Source organism: Acomys russatus, chromosome 2, assembly GCF_903995435.1.
Source record: "Acomys russatus chromosome 2, mAcoRus1.1, whole genome shotgun sequence".
NCBI lineage: Eukaryota > Metazoa > Chordata > Mammalia > Rodentia > Muridae > Acomys > Acomys russatus.
Window position 1 is genome coordinate 55002847 of NC_067138.1, and position 17893 is coordinate 55020739.

The 17893-nt window shown below is 45.8% G+C and overlaps 1 protein-coding gene across 1 annotated transcript; it reads right to left on the reverse strand.

Annotated features, from left to right (window-relative positions):
• Positions 1–553: 553 nt before the first annotated feature.
• Pm20d2 (peptidase M20 domain containing 2) lies at positions 554–15049 on the reverse strand. The gene is made up of 7 exons (XM_051161302.1): positions 14609–15049; positions 12617–12765; positions 8373–8515; positions 7165–7319; positions 4788–4923; positions 957–1064; positions 554–743 (listed from the first exon to the last, which is right to left on the reverse strand). Exons 1-7 carry the CDS (start codon positions 15047–15049, stop codon positions 589–591), a joined length of 1287 nt encoding a protein of 428 aa, XP_051017259.1. The 3' UTR covers positions 554–588.
• Positions 15050–17893: the final 2844 nt, after the last annotated feature.

Consider the following 17893-nt stretch of genomic DNA (forward strand, 5'->3'; position numbering starts at 1 on the left):
CACAACACCCTACAACATTGGAAAAGGCCAGCCTTGCCTTTTTGTCATTTCCCCATTATTGTCTACTGCTCCTATGCCACTTCTTGGAGTAACTACATGTAAATAAAGAACGTACTCTGTTTTTTAAAAGCGTCAAAAGTAAAGCTAATTCATTGTATTGGGGATTCTAGGTGTGCCCCACAGAGATATGTTTATTGTAAACTTTTCTTGAGACTAAAACAGATACAGTTAGACTTAAAACAAACTCCCCTGAATTTAAACTGATGAGAAGACATGCAGTACTCTGAACCACAGAGTTCTAAAGCCTGAGGGACTTGTAACACTACACAACAGATACATTTACAAAGCATTGCCATGTCACAGAATCATGTACCACCCAGCTTGATAGATGGCATCACACACCACGGCCTCAAGGATCACAGGCGCCATCAGGACTAGACACTATATGCTGTCCTCACTTACCACAACTGAAAAACACGCTTGCTCTCCTTCATTAAAAAAAAAAAAAAAAAAAAAGAAGAAGAAGTTAGAGGTAAAACCAACCAATCAACCAACCAATGTTTCCTGAGCGGTCCTTAAGTCTTTCTTCTATGCTGGTGTATGTAAAAGCTGTTCTTCTTGAAGTTTTGATTTAAACTCCTCTCTGATTGCTTCCAACAACTCAGGCTTAAAGATGACGTCCAGTGCAGTCATTGCCAGAGCCTTAGCTGTTCGCAAAGTGTACACCTGAGCGTCTTGTGATCCTAAAAAGTAAAGAAAACAAAACAAAACAAAACACCTCTACATATGTTGAAGGGCACTAGTTAGTTCCTGAGGCCACCTCTCACCATCTACACCGCAGTCCAGCTTCTGAGCAGAGCAGTGTCTTGTGAAGGGACGCTGGAGAACAGCAGGCTCAAGAGCAGCGCCTCGTAGGAAGAGGGCGAGAACCCTGACTATGCGCGGCTTGTGCTCACCTGCAGCTTCCGTGTACTGCTCCGTGTGATTCAAGGCATCAGTCCCAATATAAAAGTATGGATGAATCCCAGGAACCACAAAACTGACATTTCCAAAATCAGTAGAGCCTTGGACCACAAGAAGGAAGAACAGGGTGTTGGTTAAATATTCCGAAAGATGAAGTTATAACTAGAATCCTGTGCTCAGTCAGGGCTCTCAGGGTGAGCTTAGCTTCTGGGAGAGCTGTCTGCTGCTGCTCACGCTCACTCCCACCTCCACACGGCCACGCTGCTCTCACAAAGGGGTCTGCAGACCTGTCCTTGCCCAGCCACAAAGCTAGCCACACTAGTACCCCACTGTGAGCTGTGATGACTCCTCCTGTCTCAGGGCTACAGACTGTGAGAGAGTGGTTTCCTGAGACCTGGTGCCAGTGCTTTCCTCCGTTCACACCATGCCATTAGACTTTTCTCTATAACTGCTTCAGATTAGCAATTCAGAATGCAGGCTTGGTTCCCCTCAACCCTCTTGCTTATACACCTTACTGCCCACCCGACAGTTCTTTCTCAGATGTCTAAAGCAGATCACACTCAACACAGCTAGAACCAAACTCACTGTCACCCTGTTCTGGGGCACGCCACCTGCTAACACCACCTCTCAAAAAGCTAGACTCCTGTTTTCATCATCACTAAACCTGTCTTCGCCTGGGCCGATTAGGAACAGCCTCCCAGTTTGCCCAACAGACCCTACTCCCTTTGTCAGCATTTTGCAATCTTAACATAGTGCAACACCACTCACCTTTCTAACCCGATGCCATGACAACCGTTCCATTACCCCTCTCCAACAGCAGCTTGGCATCCATGTCTGCCATACCACAGGACTTCTGGAGACACTGATCTTTTTTTTTTTTTTTTTTTTTTTTTTTTACATTTTTCTTTATTTTTTGAGACAAAGTATTGTGTGGCCCTGGATGGCCTTGAACTTAGTATGTGATGACCTTCTCTGATCCTCCTGCCTCTCTCCCTAGCACATGCTGAGGTGGAACGCAGGGCTTCATGCATGCTAGGCAACTACTCTACCAGCTGAAGCACATTCCCAGCCCTGCTGTTCCCCTGTCATCCACTCTGAGCAAGCCTTGTCTCACTTCCCTGGTCCGGCCAGTAGTGGAGGCTCTCACAGTGTACACAGAAACAGTATCACTTTTCAATTCTAGCTTATTTCTTGTTGGGTTATTTGGCTAATGTCTCTCACCATTAGTCAAGAAATAGTATTTTTAAATTGCCACACATGAGATTATCACAAGGCAGAGGCTACCATTGTTGAATGAATCATAACAAAAGCAAAGCTTTGTGCTAATTCAATGGTTATTTGCTGAATGCTTTCTGATAGGTTAAACACTGTGCCAGGGTGTTAAACTACACAAGCGTAAATGTAAGAAAAGGAAATCAAAACATGCAGCCAACAGGAACAGGAATTACTCTGTTTAAAACTAAGAACTTCATATACATTCTCATTTACATTTTTAAACTTTACAAGTGTCCTTTTGTTTGTTAAGACAGGGTCTTTTTTTTTTTTTTAAATACTTTTATCTTACTACACATGTATTAAACAAACTACATACAGCAGGGGGAAACCATGTGACAATCATGAGAATAATGAGTGCTATACATGTTACATTCATAGTGACTTGACCATCTGCATTCGTCTCGTTTGAAGTAAGTGTCTTTCCTGTCTTGTTGGGTCTAAATTTCCAAATGAGATTCAATATCTATCCTATCTCAACTCTAATTGCTTAACTTCTTTATCTTGATCTAAAACAATTTTGTCCCCTAACCAACTAAGCTTGGTTGTAAAACTATACTATCTTGTCTTCAATTCCCCTCAGTGACTTGAGAAGAAATAAAACAAATTCCTGAGTGAACCAGCAGCATGGGTTAGCAGCTTCCAAATTGTACAAATTGACTTAAGACAGTTTACTGCCTGACCAGTCATCCAATACACTGTATAACGTTGGCGCCTCATCTTCAGCTTTCTGGCCTAATATCTCTGCCAGACTTGTTCACAGGGCAGGAACTATTGAGGACTCGCTTACCCTGACTTGGCAGAGTGCAGCGGTCGACTCTGCCTGCATCTAAGTTGCCCATTTTTAGGCAGATTCTGTTTGTGGCAGGAACGGGGACATTTTGCCCAGTGGCTTATTTTGCCACCTTTGAAGCCATGTCCATAAGGAGGCTCTTTGATGCTCATCATCTTCTTTGAGGTTGGCTAGGTGATAAGACAGGGTCTTGATAGGTTGCACAGGACAACCTTGAACCTGTAATCCTGTCTCAACTTCCCGAGTCCTGGGATTATAGTTGTGGGCACTACCCCCAAGTTTCTCACTTATATTTGAACAGTTCTCACTTTACTCAGGAAGAAACCAGGTCTTACAGACATTAAAGGTCTCATAGCTACAAGTTATGAGGCAAAGGTGGAGGGAGGTTAGGATTTGGGGTACTCTAAAATACAGGGTTTCTGATTATACATACTTGTGGTGTGCAGTATATTGGGGATTGTCTTGTGTTGACTGAGCTGAGAAGCTGGCTCTGGAAGCATGGCTGCCCCTACCCCATTTCAGACCCAAGTGTCCTTGCCTGAGGATGTTCTGACTCCCCTAACTCTGTGACAGTAAGTATACTGTATCCTTGAACGCAGCTAGAAGTCAATCATTTCCAAGAGATGGTGCTATTGTTTGTCCCACATATAAAAACCACAGGAGGAAGGAATCTACAAGTTTGGCCACAGGAAGCTCAGCTGTGAAGAGAAATCTTCACTGGGAACGCCAGCTGACTGAGACTCAGTGACATCATCCATTGGTTCTTTTACTTGGAAGCTGGCAGAGTCTGTATGTCCCCTACCCTACATCCCCCAATGGTGACATCTTACTACAACCCTCCGCCACAGCCAGAATACTGACATTAATGTAGTCCCTGACATGGGCTTGGAAGAGAGCTTGCCAAGAGCACACAAGAAGCCCTGGGTCTAGACCCCAGCGCCGCGTAAACCAACACTCATGAGGTGGAGGCAGGAATGATCAGTTCAAGGCCACCCTCAGCTACACAACAAATTCAAAGAAGCCTGGGTTACACAAGACCTTGTCTCAAAATATGTATGTTTGAGTGTACGTATATGAGTGGGTGTGAACATGGAAGGATAGGTGTACATATATTGCACTGATTTTACTCAGAATTCCTGAGTTTTCCTTAAATCCACGGAAAGCCTCAGGATCTGCAGAGCCCACGTTGGCCTGCTTCTTTGCACCTTTGGTTTAGGTACTGCCGAAGCCAGCATTCACTTCCCCTCTAACTCTGCAGCTTCCCACCACAGTCCTTGTGCCAACCATCTCCTAGGGAGGGGGCTCCGAACAGCTCGGCTAACCAGACCGTTTACAACTTCCCTCTTTCTGGAATTTTCCCTTCTTCTGTGGTTAGAACAGCTGTGAAGGTAGACAACTGCTGGGGCATTTTACAGTTAGGTATCCATAGCAACCTCGCTTACGCAAATGCCCTTGCCCCAGTAACCCCATAAAAGCTCTGTGAGGATTTTCAATAAGCGAGTTTTGATCAGAAATTTCCAGACTTGCCTCTATTTCCCGCACCCCTCCTTGTCCCAGGTACGGTGGCATGGATTTACAGTCGCTGCATGTGAGAAGCAGAGGCAGAAGTGGCAAGCGTAAGGTCAGTGTCAGCTCCACGTGCAGTTGGAGGCCAGTGTGGGCTACGCCAAGACCCTGCCCAGCAGTCCTCCTTACCTCTTTAGACTCTAAGTTGGCATTTCTCTTACTCAAACAGCTCAGTCTACGACAGCTTAGTTACCTGAAGGGCGATTCAACACTGCATCTTCTGAAATGAATTCTATTCCCAGCTTCTTCCCGTTCTCCATATACGCACTGCACAGTGTCTTATTGGGAATAACATTGTAATAATCATGTGCGTCACTTTCAATTTCTACCTAATAAAAAATTACAAAATAGAGCTTGAGATTAAAAAACTCAAATTCATCAAGTCTAAAACAGTGATGGTTTCTAAAAGGAAAAGGTTTCAGGACAGGCACTTTCCATCCTAGATATAGACTCTTATAAAAATCTCTTAATTAAAAAAAAAAAGTGCATTATAAAGTGAGATATAGTTCCTAATGCCCCATTTGCTCTGTTACACAAGCCTCACACCAAAGTGTCACTAAACACTATCCTAGCCAGCAAGTATCGATTCAGTCATCTAAAAAGAGTATAGGATTGTCCAGAAACTTCCTTTTTAAAACCTGAACCTCCAAGGAATTCTGATGCAGATGGCCGCAAATCATTCTGATAGACACTGCTGTAGACTTCAGTATCCAAAAGGAAAACACAAAACACATCTATACAAGTCAACACACTGTGCATAGAATTGCCCCTGACATCTCAGCCTTGTTTGAATGGGATCCTCAGAGACAACAGACACTTCAGTGAGGCAGGTGTGATGGCCTTGCATACCAATGCAAGTACAGGAAGACACAGAAGCAGCCTCTATGTGACTATGCAAGTGCACCTAACAGTGTTTGTTTTCAATGAACAAAAGCTAATCATCAAACTGAAGAGATCAATTTCTTCTATTCTTGGCAACATCTAAGGTAGGAATAATGGCGACCATATCTTATAAATCAGCCAAAATATAAATTAGTGAAAGGTCTCTCATAGATTTAAATCCAACAATAAACTCTACCTTCGTTCGTGTATACAGACATGCATGTGGAAGATAAGAGAACAAGCTCAGGTGACATTTCTCTGGGTTTTGAGATAGGGCCTCTCTCTCCGTTTGCCTGGGGCTCACCAAGAGACCTAGGCTGGCTGGCTAGTGAGGCACTGAAATCTGCCTCCCCAGAGCTGGGATTTCATGTGTCCTCTATCACACCTGCCTTTTAAAAGTGGTTCTGGACAACAAACTCAGGTCTTCAGCCTGAAAAAAAAAAAAGTGTTTTGCTGACTGGACCATCTCTCCAGCCCCTAAGCCTTGCTTAGGGAATACACTGAAATATTAGCTAATTACAGTTCATGTAACTAACTTATAAATATTTAAATTATTTAATTATGAGGAAATAAGTGTCTAGTCATTGGGTTGTGGGAGATTTACAGCTGTACAATGAACTTCTTTGCAAATGGCCAAAGGGGGACATGTCCTTACTCCTGCACAAGCATTTATCTACTCAAAACACAAGACGAGCATTTATACATCGTCTTTCTGACACCTGCCTGAGATCTCGCTATTGCTCATGTGTCTAGAAGTTTGACTAGCCTTCAAAGCTCAATCAGGCCTGCAGTATTCCAGGAAACACTCTCCTCCCGCCCCACCAACCAGGAGTTGAATCCAGAGTCTTGCGTTTGCCAAGCTACAGCCCTACCCCAAATTTTTCTTAACTGCTCTGTTCTTCCCAACACTGTCCACTCTACTCTTAAGACAAAAAGTACACATTATGAGGACTGCTGGGACACTACTACCATGTCAACAACCACTCGACCAAGGGCAGAACACAAGGCCAGGCTGGGGCCTCTCTACAGATGCTACTGCATTTGTCTCTACAAGAAACATGGGGAAACCACAGCATTGCCCCAACTTTTCCAGGGAGAAACAGAGCCCCAGAGACACTATGTTTCGAATGGCCAGGAGACAAAAGTGTCTCTAAGAAGACCATCCCATGTCACAGCCCATGCGGCTGATACTGAAATGTTTCTGACTTCACAGTTCTAGTCAGCAGAACCTCCTTTGTTCTGAGTCTATCTTAACTTCCACTCCAGCAAGCCATACACATATTTATATGACACCTTTGCCAAAGAGATACACAGATGTCCTAAAATGCCCTTTATGGGAACTATGCAAAGAGACAGGAAAAGGCAGGGATACTAGCATAGCATATGCTAAGCTCTCTAGCCTCTGTCTAAGTAAGGCGGCCTGTAGCATTCTTTATTGTAGACACTGAAGTAGTATGCAAGAATTAAATGCTTTCACAGTAAACATTCTCCGGAGGATTTCACATTAAATATGTCACCAACTCACTTTGTGGATTCGCGATATCACCAGTGAGAGCAAGGCCCCGAGCCAGATGCCCAGCACCACCCACACACAAGCCAAACTGTCACATGAACAAAGACCTGAGGTCGGCTTTGCTGCGGGCGACACGAGCAGCCACAGCCCCCACACAACCCTGCGAAGCTCTTACTGTGCAGCCTGTGGCCAAAGCTGCAGCTCTGAAGGAATCTTCGGCCTTTTTGGTCAGAACTTGAAGCTCCTTCATTGAGGGGGCACGGAAGTAATAGATTAATTCCGAGTAAGAGGGGATGATATTGGGTTTTACACCACCATTTTTTATTATACCTATAAAAAGAATCAAATTACTGAAGTTACATTTGATTATTTGTTTAAAGAAAAGCTTTGCATCCAGTATAAAAAGGGAAATAAACAAAGATTTTGACATGCTGTACAACATTTCCACAGAGAAGTGCTATTTCCAAGCTAATAAGGGAAAATCATCCATATGTACTTTATTCTAAGGGATCTACTTAACATGAAGGAATTATAGTTTGGGCTGAGGGTAATGCTCAACAACAGAGCACTTGCCTAGCACCACTGTTCTGTTTTGTTTTTTTGTTTTTTTGAGAAAGAATCTCATTTATGCCAGGTTGCCTTTGTATTTACACCTGGCTGAGGATGACCATGAACTTCTGATTCTGTACTGGAATTACAGGTGTGTGACACATGTCAGGTTTTATGAAGTGATGCACAGTGCATCCTGGGCGAGCATTCCACTAACTGAACCACATCCCCACCCCGACCCCCACCTGTTTCTTTTCTTTTTGGTTTTTTGAGACAGGGTTCCTCTGTGTAGCCCTGGCTGTCCTGGGACTCTCACTCTGTCGACCAGGCTGGCCTTGAACTCACAGAGATCCACCTATCTCTGCCTCCCAAACGTTGGGATTAAAGGTGTATATTACCACTGCCTGGCTTCCAAACCCCAATTTTAAGATTTTACTGCACCGAATTTCGAACCCCTAGCCAGATCTAGCCAATGGACAAGACATTCTCTACAGTTGAGTGGAGAGTGAGGACTGACTTTCACACGAACTCTGGTGCCCCGTATTTGACCACGTCCCCTGGACAGGGAGGCCTGGTGGCACTCAGAGGAAGGATAGCAGGCTACCAAGAAGAGACTTGATAGCCTGAACATACACAGGGGGAGGAGGACACCCTCATTCAGTCATAGGGGAGGGGAGTAAGGGGAAAATGGGAGGGAGGAATGGGAGGATACAGGGATGGGATAACAATTGAGATGTAATATGAATACATTAATAAAATATAATTTTAAAAAAGATTTTACTGCACTGAAATATAATAGGAACCATTTACTATACAAATACTTGGCACGAATACCATGAGCTCTCCAGGTTGGTTTCATCTGCTGTCTGAATGCAGAGAGGTTGTTGTAGGCGAGGACTGCAGCGTCTAAGGCGTTCACTCCCTCCCACGGGTAAGCAGCAGCATGCGACGCTTTTCCATAGTATTTCACAGTCACACTAGGAAATAAAAGAAATCACTGGAAACTACTTTCTCCAGTATCACAAAATAAGACAATCTAATTAGCTGTGTGTGTTCCTATGTGTCTGTGTATGAGAATGTGCGTGTGAATATGGAGCTGAGAAGGGTAAGGGTGTGAACTACAGTGTGTGTGTGTGTGTGTGTGTGTGTACACGTGAGTTTGCACACGTGAGTGCAATGCCTGAGGAGGCCAGCAGAGCAAATCAGAATGCCGAAGCTGGAGTTACAGGACAAACAAGTTCTCTGGAGGAGCAGTGCCCGGTCTTAACTACAGAGCCGCCTCTGGGACCTCTGAGCACTGGAATTTCTATGTGAAAAGCATCTGCAGAAGCATGCAGATGTGGGAACTCAAATGTGGCTCAGTGGGAGGGCCTGCTCATCCTGTGGAAGGCTGGGAGTTCCATTTCTAGAGTGATGGGAGAAGGAAGGGAGGGAGGGAGGGAGGGAGGGAGGGAGGGAGGGAGGGAGGGAGGGAGGAAAAACTCCAAACACAAAGAGAAAGGGGACTGCCCAACAACTCAGCTCAAGCAAACATGCAATGCCGCATTAGGTGCTGGAGCACAAACATTTCTACATCCTTCAGACAACAGTTCTGGGACAGTTCTGTAACAAAAGCTGCAAGAACTCAGGCAAGCTTGTCTTCAAATGGTCTGCTGGGAGTGGTGGCTCACTTTTTAAAATCCTGGCATTCGGAAAGCAGAGGCAGGCAGATCTCTGAGTTCGAGGCTAAGGCCAGCTAAGGCTACATAGTGAGACCCTGTCTGAGGAAAACCAACAGCAAAGAGAGGGAAGGTCAAGGAAAGAGAAAAAAAGGTGGTATTGAAATACATTAGGATGCTATTTGAAAATTAAACTATCACAACTTTTTAAAGTATCCTGGTACTTCAGCTACTTCTGACCAAATTCCTATTAATGTTACAAAACAGTTAATATCTGTAATATTTTTAAATTTTATGAATTATTATTGTACTACATAAACAGTTGTCAAGGGCTGGACTTGGCTCCAAGCCTGACAACCTAAGATTGATCCCTGGGACTCATAAGTGGAAAGAGACGTCCAACCCCACAAGATGCTCTCTGGCTACCACACTTACACTGTGGAACACACTCATGCATGTGTACACACACACAAACTACATAAATAAACTGATAAATAAAATTCAACTGTAAAAGGTTGTCAACTTCTTAGACTATATTAAACACAAAGCTTAAATCCATGGTTTAAAAAAAACAGTAAAAACAGAAATATTAATGGATTCATTATATCAATAGTAGTATTTTAAGTTCAAAAGGCCTGCTTTTGTTTAAAATAGCAGTTGGTTTAGTACATATATAATTACTTTTTAAGGCAGACTGTTAAGTTAAAAGGGGGTTGGGATGATGCGGCAGCCCAACAGGTAGATTATTCGCTAAACAAGTCTGACACCTGAGTTTGATCCTTGGAGCCCATATAAAGGTACAAGCAGAACCAATTCCACCAGTGTCCTCTGAGTGCAACACGTGTACCAAGGCACACATGGCCCCCCCATCATATACATACAGGCTAAGATAAATAAATGCCTTTAATAATAATAAATGCCTAGCTCTCAGGAGACTGGAGCAGGTAGATCTTTACAAACTCTAGGCCAACCTAGACGGCATATTGAGAGTGTGTGTGTGTGCGCGTGTGCGTGTGTCGGGGTAGAGCAGAGATGTAGCGTGTATGCAGCCCTGGGCTCAATCTCTAACACCCCATATGACCAGGTGTAATGGTGTATGCCTGTAATCCCAGTACGGGGGATGCAACAGGATCATCCTCGGCTACATAGGAAATCTGAGGCTAGCCTGGGCTGCATCAAACTACCTAAATTAAAAAACAAAACAAACAAACAAACAAAAAGCAAAGCTGTATAATGGAAGTTTTGATTTCTTTGTAAACTCAGTTGTGTTGTATAAATATGCTTTTGTTCTAATCCAAGTGTGGGGTTTCAGTTTGAGCTTTAGCCTGTCCACACTTGTTAACTGAGGGGCGTGGCTTTTGCCAGCTGGTGTCTGTCTGCCTCCTGCAGCACAGAGAAGGGTGTGGTCTAGGGCACAGAGTGTGGCCAGCAGTGTTGGGTGTGTGGCAAGTAGCAGTTTGAAGAGATGAGAGACGGCAGTATTGCAGTTTGGGGCAGACAGAGAGAAGGAGGGAGCAGCAGCTTGGAGGAGACTGTGTGCTGGTGCTGTTGGCAGAGACGGGTATAGCCCAAAAGAACCCAACTGACCCAAAACAGCCAGGAGAAGTAAAGGGGCCCCCTCTCCCCCACTAACCTTTCTCCTACCTAAAGTTGGGAGGCTGGAAGGGAGGTTGAGGCCTCAACACCCCAAATAAAGAAAGCACTACAAAGCTGGGCTGAAGACAGAGCTTAGACGGCACAGTGTTTATCTAGCGTGTGTAATGTCCTAGGCTTACTCATTGCCTGCACAAACAAGGCATGGAGAGGCACACCTGCGAGCCCAGTGCTGGGGTGGGAGAGGCCAGAGGATCAGTAGTTCCAGACAACCTCAGCTACAGAGTGAGCTCCAGAAAGCCGGGGCTATATACCAGACCTTAGCTGAGGGGGTAGGGTTTGTGCAGGCAAGTGGGTGATCTAGTCAGTGTAGCCTAAATCTAATCCTAGTATTCTGGGAAATGGGCCTACAGTGTGCAGGCCTCCTCCAGTCAGAAGTACTGGGCAAGATTTGTAGTCTCTAGCATTTTCCAGAAGTACACAGATAAAACTCTATCTGCCCCCCATACAAAGCGAGTCATTTCTACTCTCACAGTACCAGTTCCAAGTTGATGAGGATGAAGACACCACAGCAATCACAGTGTCTACCCTCTGAAAATGAGATCGGGTGGGGCTCGGAGAGGTGAAATTCCTGAGCACAGTCCCACTGCAGGGATGGAGCCATGGTCCCGCCCAGCATCCCTGCCCACTTCTACAGAAACTAGCCAACACAGCCCAGCAGTGGCTCTGTGGGACCATCCCACTAACCATACCACAACTACTCTCACAGTCTGTCGTTTGAGGTTAAAATTCACAGTGGCTCATGGCAGAACCTCCTTCAGCTCCACAGGCCCAAGTTAAAAACAGCATGAAGTGCTGTCTTCCCAGGCTAACACAGCCACCCCTTATAAAGACAATTCCTCACCGAAGGACAGATGGCTTCCGGAAACCAGGCTAAGTTCAAAAGAGAACAGCAACGCTTGCTCTCCCTGTTCAGACCATCCTGGAACAGTTCAACTGTGACTAGAGTAACAGGTTGTGACCAGAAGAGGCTTGCCAGAAGCTACTCGGTGTAAAACATCACAGCGCTCTCAGTCAGCTCACAGGGTCCTTCCAGTGCAGAACACGCTGGCCTCAAACTCAAGACTGGGGTTGTCTTAGCATCCAGCAATGAGATGAGAGGTTTATTCTACTCTCTCAATGTGTAACTGCGGAGGTTTAGTGTCTGGCTTACTTTCCTTTTCCTGTTTAAACTACTGTGTGTGTGTGTGACGGGGAAGGTGCACGCCATGGGACACCTGTGGCCATCAAAGGACAACTTAGTTCTCTTCACTCTTTTGTTTTTGTTTTTAGACAGGGTTTCTCTGTGTAGTCCTAGCTGTCCTAGACTCACTGTGTAGACCAGGCTGGCCTCGAACTCATAGAGATCCGCCTGCCTCTGCTGGCATTGCAGGCATGCACCACCACGGCCCGCTTGCTCTCTCCACTTCGATGTGGGTCCTAGGGAAATAACTCAGGTCACCAGGCGTGTGTGACAAGGGCCTTTCTACCCACTACACCGTCTCCCTGCCGTAGCTTTTTTGCCCAAGCTCTTCAGTCTGTCGTCCACTAAGAAACTATCCTCAGGGGTTGGAGAGATGGCTCAGAGGTTAAGAGCACTGTCTGTTCTTCCAACGGTCCTGAGTTCAATTCCCAGCAACCATATGGTGGCTCAAAACCATCTATAATGAGATCTGGTGCCCTCTTCTGGCATGCAGGCCTACAAGTAGGTGAAACACTGTATACATAATAAATAAAATCTTAAAAAAACAAGAAAACAAAACAAAACAAACAAGCGTGATGACTTACTCATGCTCGGCCACATCTGGTAGATAGGCGGCATCCTCCTGAGATGGATGAGCCATGAAAACAATATCGAGGTTCTTAAAAGCACCTGCCTCAATTAAATCAATTTTGCCACCGCCATCTTCTTCTGCAGGGGTTCCCAGGACAATTACCTACAAGGAACTACATATGTTAGCACCACAAAGAGATTCCTAGCAGGAAAACATTAAACAGATTTTAGTGCACCTGCATTCAAAATGCATACTTAAGTCCTTAAACCCTGAAGAGAAGTTACAGTCTGACACTTATACTGTCAATAGAAATAAACGGTGCAGAATCACACATTTTAATCTGTATTGTTACAGTAAACTAATATAAATGCATGCTAGGAATGCTCTTGGAAAGTTACCTCAAATTTATAACTTAATTTAAACTTAGCTATGATAACAAAGATAAAAAAAATTAGAATTCTATGTACTTCGTTCTTCAACATTTGCTAGGACTTATCTGTTCAGGTCTCTTCATAGCTGAGCCTGCTAGCATTATGTGCATAATAGGTATATAGTTAGCGAGGGGATTTCCTGGTGAGAACCTTGCAAGTGGCCTGTCTCTTACCCTCACAACAACCCTGTGAGGTGGGTGAGTGGCCTGAATCACTTCAGAGAGGCTTCAGGCTTCCCAGGTTACAGAGCAAGTCTTCTGGGCTGCAGTTACCTTAGAGAGCTGTCCTACTCTTCCGGTTGGAACTGATTCCTTACTGACACACTGCTTAAAAAGTCTCAAGTCATTAATCTTATCGTCATGGTTAGAAACCGACAACTGTGACACAAACTTACTAATTCGATTCCACCAGTTCAACCCAGAAGACTTAATGGGCCACCAAACACCTAATCAAACAAAAGAGAACTTTACAGAACAAACATTTTACTTTGATATTTAAGCTTAACTTCTTCAAGCAATTTTTTTAAAAAGCAAAGACAAATTAACTGCATAAAATTCACATACTCTCAGGGTCGTGTATAAAAATACAATGAAACAAGCTGGGGTTGAGAAAAAGGCTTTGCCTGCCAAATATAAGTCTTTGCACTTAAATTGCATTTTCTGGCAAGGGAGGAATTTTGCTGAGAACCACCACTTGGAATTATAAGTTGGTATAGTTCGCAAAGTCTGGCTTTATTTTTAAATTTATAAAGCATTTAAAATTGATGTGCTTGGAGTGGGGGAGAGGGGGCGGTTTGACACAGGGTCCCTTTCTATAATCTTGACTGTCCTGGAGCTCTTAATGCTGACCAGACTAACCTCGAACTTACAGAGATCGGCCTTGCATGTACTACCATGCCCTATCATGCCTGGCCGCGGAGCTCCTCCTTCCTCTGTGTCTAATGAGCTCTCACCAACTGATGAGAATTTTTCTAAGTCTGTCCGGGGTTTCACCCCTCATCCCTAAACAAAACAAAAAAAGCAGAGGCATAAAAGAGAAGGTAGTAGCTAAAGGGGAAAGGCCACAAGAGATGAACTGCTGTAGAAGATTCCTGCCACTGAGAGGGGAGCCGGGCTCAGTGACAGAGGGTTGATTCTTGGTTCACAGAACTAGGCATACCATCTGAAAGAGTAAACACAAGATCAGACCTGCTTAAGACAGACACGCACAATATTCTCCTGTTTAAAGAACCGCGACGCCTGCTGACATTCTGAAGTAAAAAATCAACACTTTTAATGAATCCGAACACGCAGTAAATGTTTATTCGCTTCTCCGTTATCTCTACTCCTGTAGAAAGTTTGTTCGTCTGGTAGTTCTAAAGACTGAAATTTACTATACAAATACCAATTACTCAAATCAAAATCCTCCCCCCCCCCCCTTTTTCTTTGAGTCTACAGAATTTAACTTCCTCCAGAGATCCACAACCCAGTCGGCAAACTGCAGCCGTCTGCCACCAAAAACTAACTGCTCTGGCACTCCCCGCCGGGTCCGCGCCGCGGCACCGACACTCCCCGCCCTGGCCGGGCGAGGCTCACCTTGACCGGCGGCGGCGCAGCGATGCTCTCCAGCGCGGCCCGCAGGCCCAGCGCGGCGGCCGCCCCGACCTCGGCGATGAGGTTGTGGCCGCAGGCGTGGCCCAGGGCGGGCAGCGCGTCGTACTCGCACAGGAAGGCCAGCTGCAGCTCGCGGGGCCCCGCCGCGGCCTCCGGCGGCGCCCACTCAGCACGGAAGGCGGTGGGAAGCCCGAAGTGCGGCTGCACGGTCCACGAGGCGGCCGGGGGCTCGCGCTCGAAGAAGCCGGTCAGCTCGCGGTGCGCGCCGTGCTCCTCGTAGGCAAGCTCCGGGGCGCTCCAGATGGCGCGGCTCAGCGCGCCCAGGCGCTCGGCCGCCTCGTCGATGCTCTCGGCCGCGCGCCGCTTCAGCAGCTCCAGCTCCGGGGCGCCGCTCGTGCCCGGCTCGGCCGGCCGCTCCACCATGGCGCGGGCGTGCACCGCTGTACCCTAGTCCGCTCTGCGAGGCTCGGCGGCGCTCGGCAGTCCTTGCTGGTCCTCGGCGCCGCTCGGGAATCCTTGCCGGTCCTCGGCGCCGCTCGGGAATCCTTGCCGGTCCTCGGCGCCGCTCGGGAATCCTTGCCGGTCCTCGGCGCCGCTCGGGAATCCTTGCCGGTCCTCGGCACCGCTCGGGAATCCTTGCCTGTCCTCGGCACCGCTCGGGAATCCTTGCCGGTCCTCGGCACCGCTCGGCACCGCTCGGCACCTTGGCAGCGCTCGGCTGCCCTTTTGGCAACTCTTCAGATGTATCCCGCACTGCTAGGCTGTCCTTGTCAGTACTCGGCGGCGCTTGGAGGCTTTGGCAACCAGCACTCCGTGAATGCACACCGTACAACACAAACCCTAACTGTAACTTAACCCTCCAGGCCAGGAGTCGCCCTTGCAGCTCTGCCCTCAGGCCCAGGGTGGAGCTGGGGTGTCAGCGCCTCCTAAGAAGGGGAATTGTATATGGCAAGTTTTAGCTAAAATTTTGGCTGATGATAAGCCCAAGTAACATGATTTGCACAGCCCGTGTTCATATCCTAACAGGTGGAAATTCAAGTCATATTCTCCCCTTCCTCCAGAGCGATACAATTTCGAGAAATTGTTAAATGGACAATGTGTCTAATAATTAGTGTTCTGAGGTTTTCTTGTATTAAAAGCTGCTGCCGGTTCTTCCTATCCTACCATCTCTTAAATTGCCATAACTATGTCAAACAAAATACGATGTATATGTAATAATATAAATGTATGTGTAAAAATAAGAAATGTTTAATGTTTTAAAATATAATATATAATTTTTTTTAAAAAGTGCACTCCTTTAATCCCAGCACTTGGGAGGCAGAGCAAGTGGGTCTCTGAGTTCAAGGCCAGCCTGGCCTACAGAGTGAGTTCCAGGACAACCAGGGCTACACAGTGAAATCCTGTCTTGAAAAACAAAAGCAAATAAAAACTATAAAAATAAACAAACAAACAAACCTTATCTTTGAAAATGAGTATACAGAAGCCTGGTGAGGTGGCCCACGCCTTTTATCCCAGCACTAAGAAGGCAGAGGCAGGCAGATTTCTGAGTTCGAAGCCCACTTACTCTACAGAGCGAGTTCAAGGGCAGCCAGAGGTACATAAAATAAACTCTGTCTCAGAAAGGTAGCGAGAGAAGGAGGGAGGAAGGGAGGGAGGGAGGGAAGGAGGGAGAGAGGGAGGGAGGGAGACTGTGGTCAGTTTTTACTAGTTTATACCCTAACAATGCCAGAGTCTGTGTCACACTCTAACATGAAAATACTGTCCTTAATTAACACCCTAACTGAAACTCAGCCCTAAATACACTAAATGTGACATTAAATTCATGGGTGGCCTCTCTTTTCTTTAAAAAAAATTTTTTTAAAGCATTTTTAGTGTTATTTCATTATGAGTGTTTTTGCATTTTGCCTGAATGTACGCATGTGCACCAGGTGTGTGTGCGTGTGCGTGTGCGTGTGCGTGTGTGTTGTCTGAGGAGGACGGAAGAAGGCTTCAGATGCCCTGGAACTGGAGTTATACCTGATTGTGAGCTACTATGTGGGTGCTGGGAACTGAACCCCTGGTCCTCTGACAAGAACAACAAATACTCTTAATGGCTGACCCATCTCTCCAGCCCCACCCTCATTTTTCTTAATAAACTTTACTACTCACTTACAGAAATCCTCCAGCATCTATGAGACGAGATTATTTTGCTCAGTGAGTTGGCTAAAAGCCAGAATAACGTTAAAATAATAAGAGCACTTACGCTGTGCCAAGTGCTCTTCCGAATGTTTTAAATCCCAACCTATGAGGTTATTGACGTGGTCATTTACCTTCAGTATACAGATGAATATCCAAGATCGCACAGCCTACTAATGCCGGGCACAGTATCATACAGAAGACAATGTTCCATCACAACATTTAATTGGCTTGTGTAACCAGACATCTGAATTCATGCACGCAGCTATTTACATCATAATGGGCAGCATCGTCTTTAATATATTTGGGTTGGTTTCTTTTTCTTTTTCATTTTTAGAGGCATGGTTTCTCTGTGTAGCCTTGGCTGACCTGGACTCACTTTGTAGACCAGGCTGGCCTCGAACTCACAGAGATCCACCTGCCTCTGCCAAGTGCTGGGATGATAGGCGTGCGACACTGTGCTGGGCCATCTCAAATAAATTTTACGGCAGCAACTCTGCCTATAGCAGTGGAAATCCTCTTTGTTCTCATTAGGCAGCAGCAAACGGCTACAGACAGGCTTGTATATAAACTTTATTCACAAACTGCACCAGGTACAATGGTGTATCCTTATAATCCCAGCACTCACGAGACAGAGGCACGCAGATCGCTGTGCGTTCTAGGCCAGCTTGCTCTGCAAAGGGAGTCCAGGACAGCCAAGGCTACACAGAGAAACCCTGTCTCGAAAATAAATAAATAAATAAATATTATTTAGGTTGCCTGCTACACATTAGTAGTGTTGTCGTCTGAGGTGCTGGAAAGGTAGGCAACTCTGGCCTCGGTTCCTCCTGACTATGCATGACCACACAGTCACGTATGTTTTCAGTTTCTACTGTTGGCGTCATGGATTTCTTGTTCCTGGTAATCTGCCGTCTTGAATCTCTTTAATAAATCGTGATGGTTTGTTTCTCCAGTCTCTGTACTCTTTTCTTGTTTTATTCTCTATGGCCTAACAGCTTATCTCACATAGCCCCTGTGGTGGTTTGAATAAGAAGGCCCCGTAGACTCCCTGTATCTGAATGCTTGGTCATCAGGAAGAGGCACAAGGCTTGA

What these genes read in the sequence shown, in the direction of transcription:
- Pm20d2 (XM_051161302.1), bottom strand. Translation starts at nt 15,049, where the DNA reads ATGGTGGAGCGGCCGGCCGAGCCGGGCACGAGCGGCGCCCCGGAGCTG. An exon ending in CCAGATGTGGCCGAGCATGA is followed by an intron (nt 8,516 to 12,616) that starts GTAAGTCATCAC and finishes TTTATTTCCTAG; the next exon opens with TGTGACTGTGAAATACTATG. An exon ending in AGTGTTGAATCGCCCTTCAG is followed by an intron (nt 1,065 to 4,787) that starts GTAACTAAGCTG and finishes TTGTGGTCCAAG; the next exon opens with GCTCTACTGATTTTGGAAAT.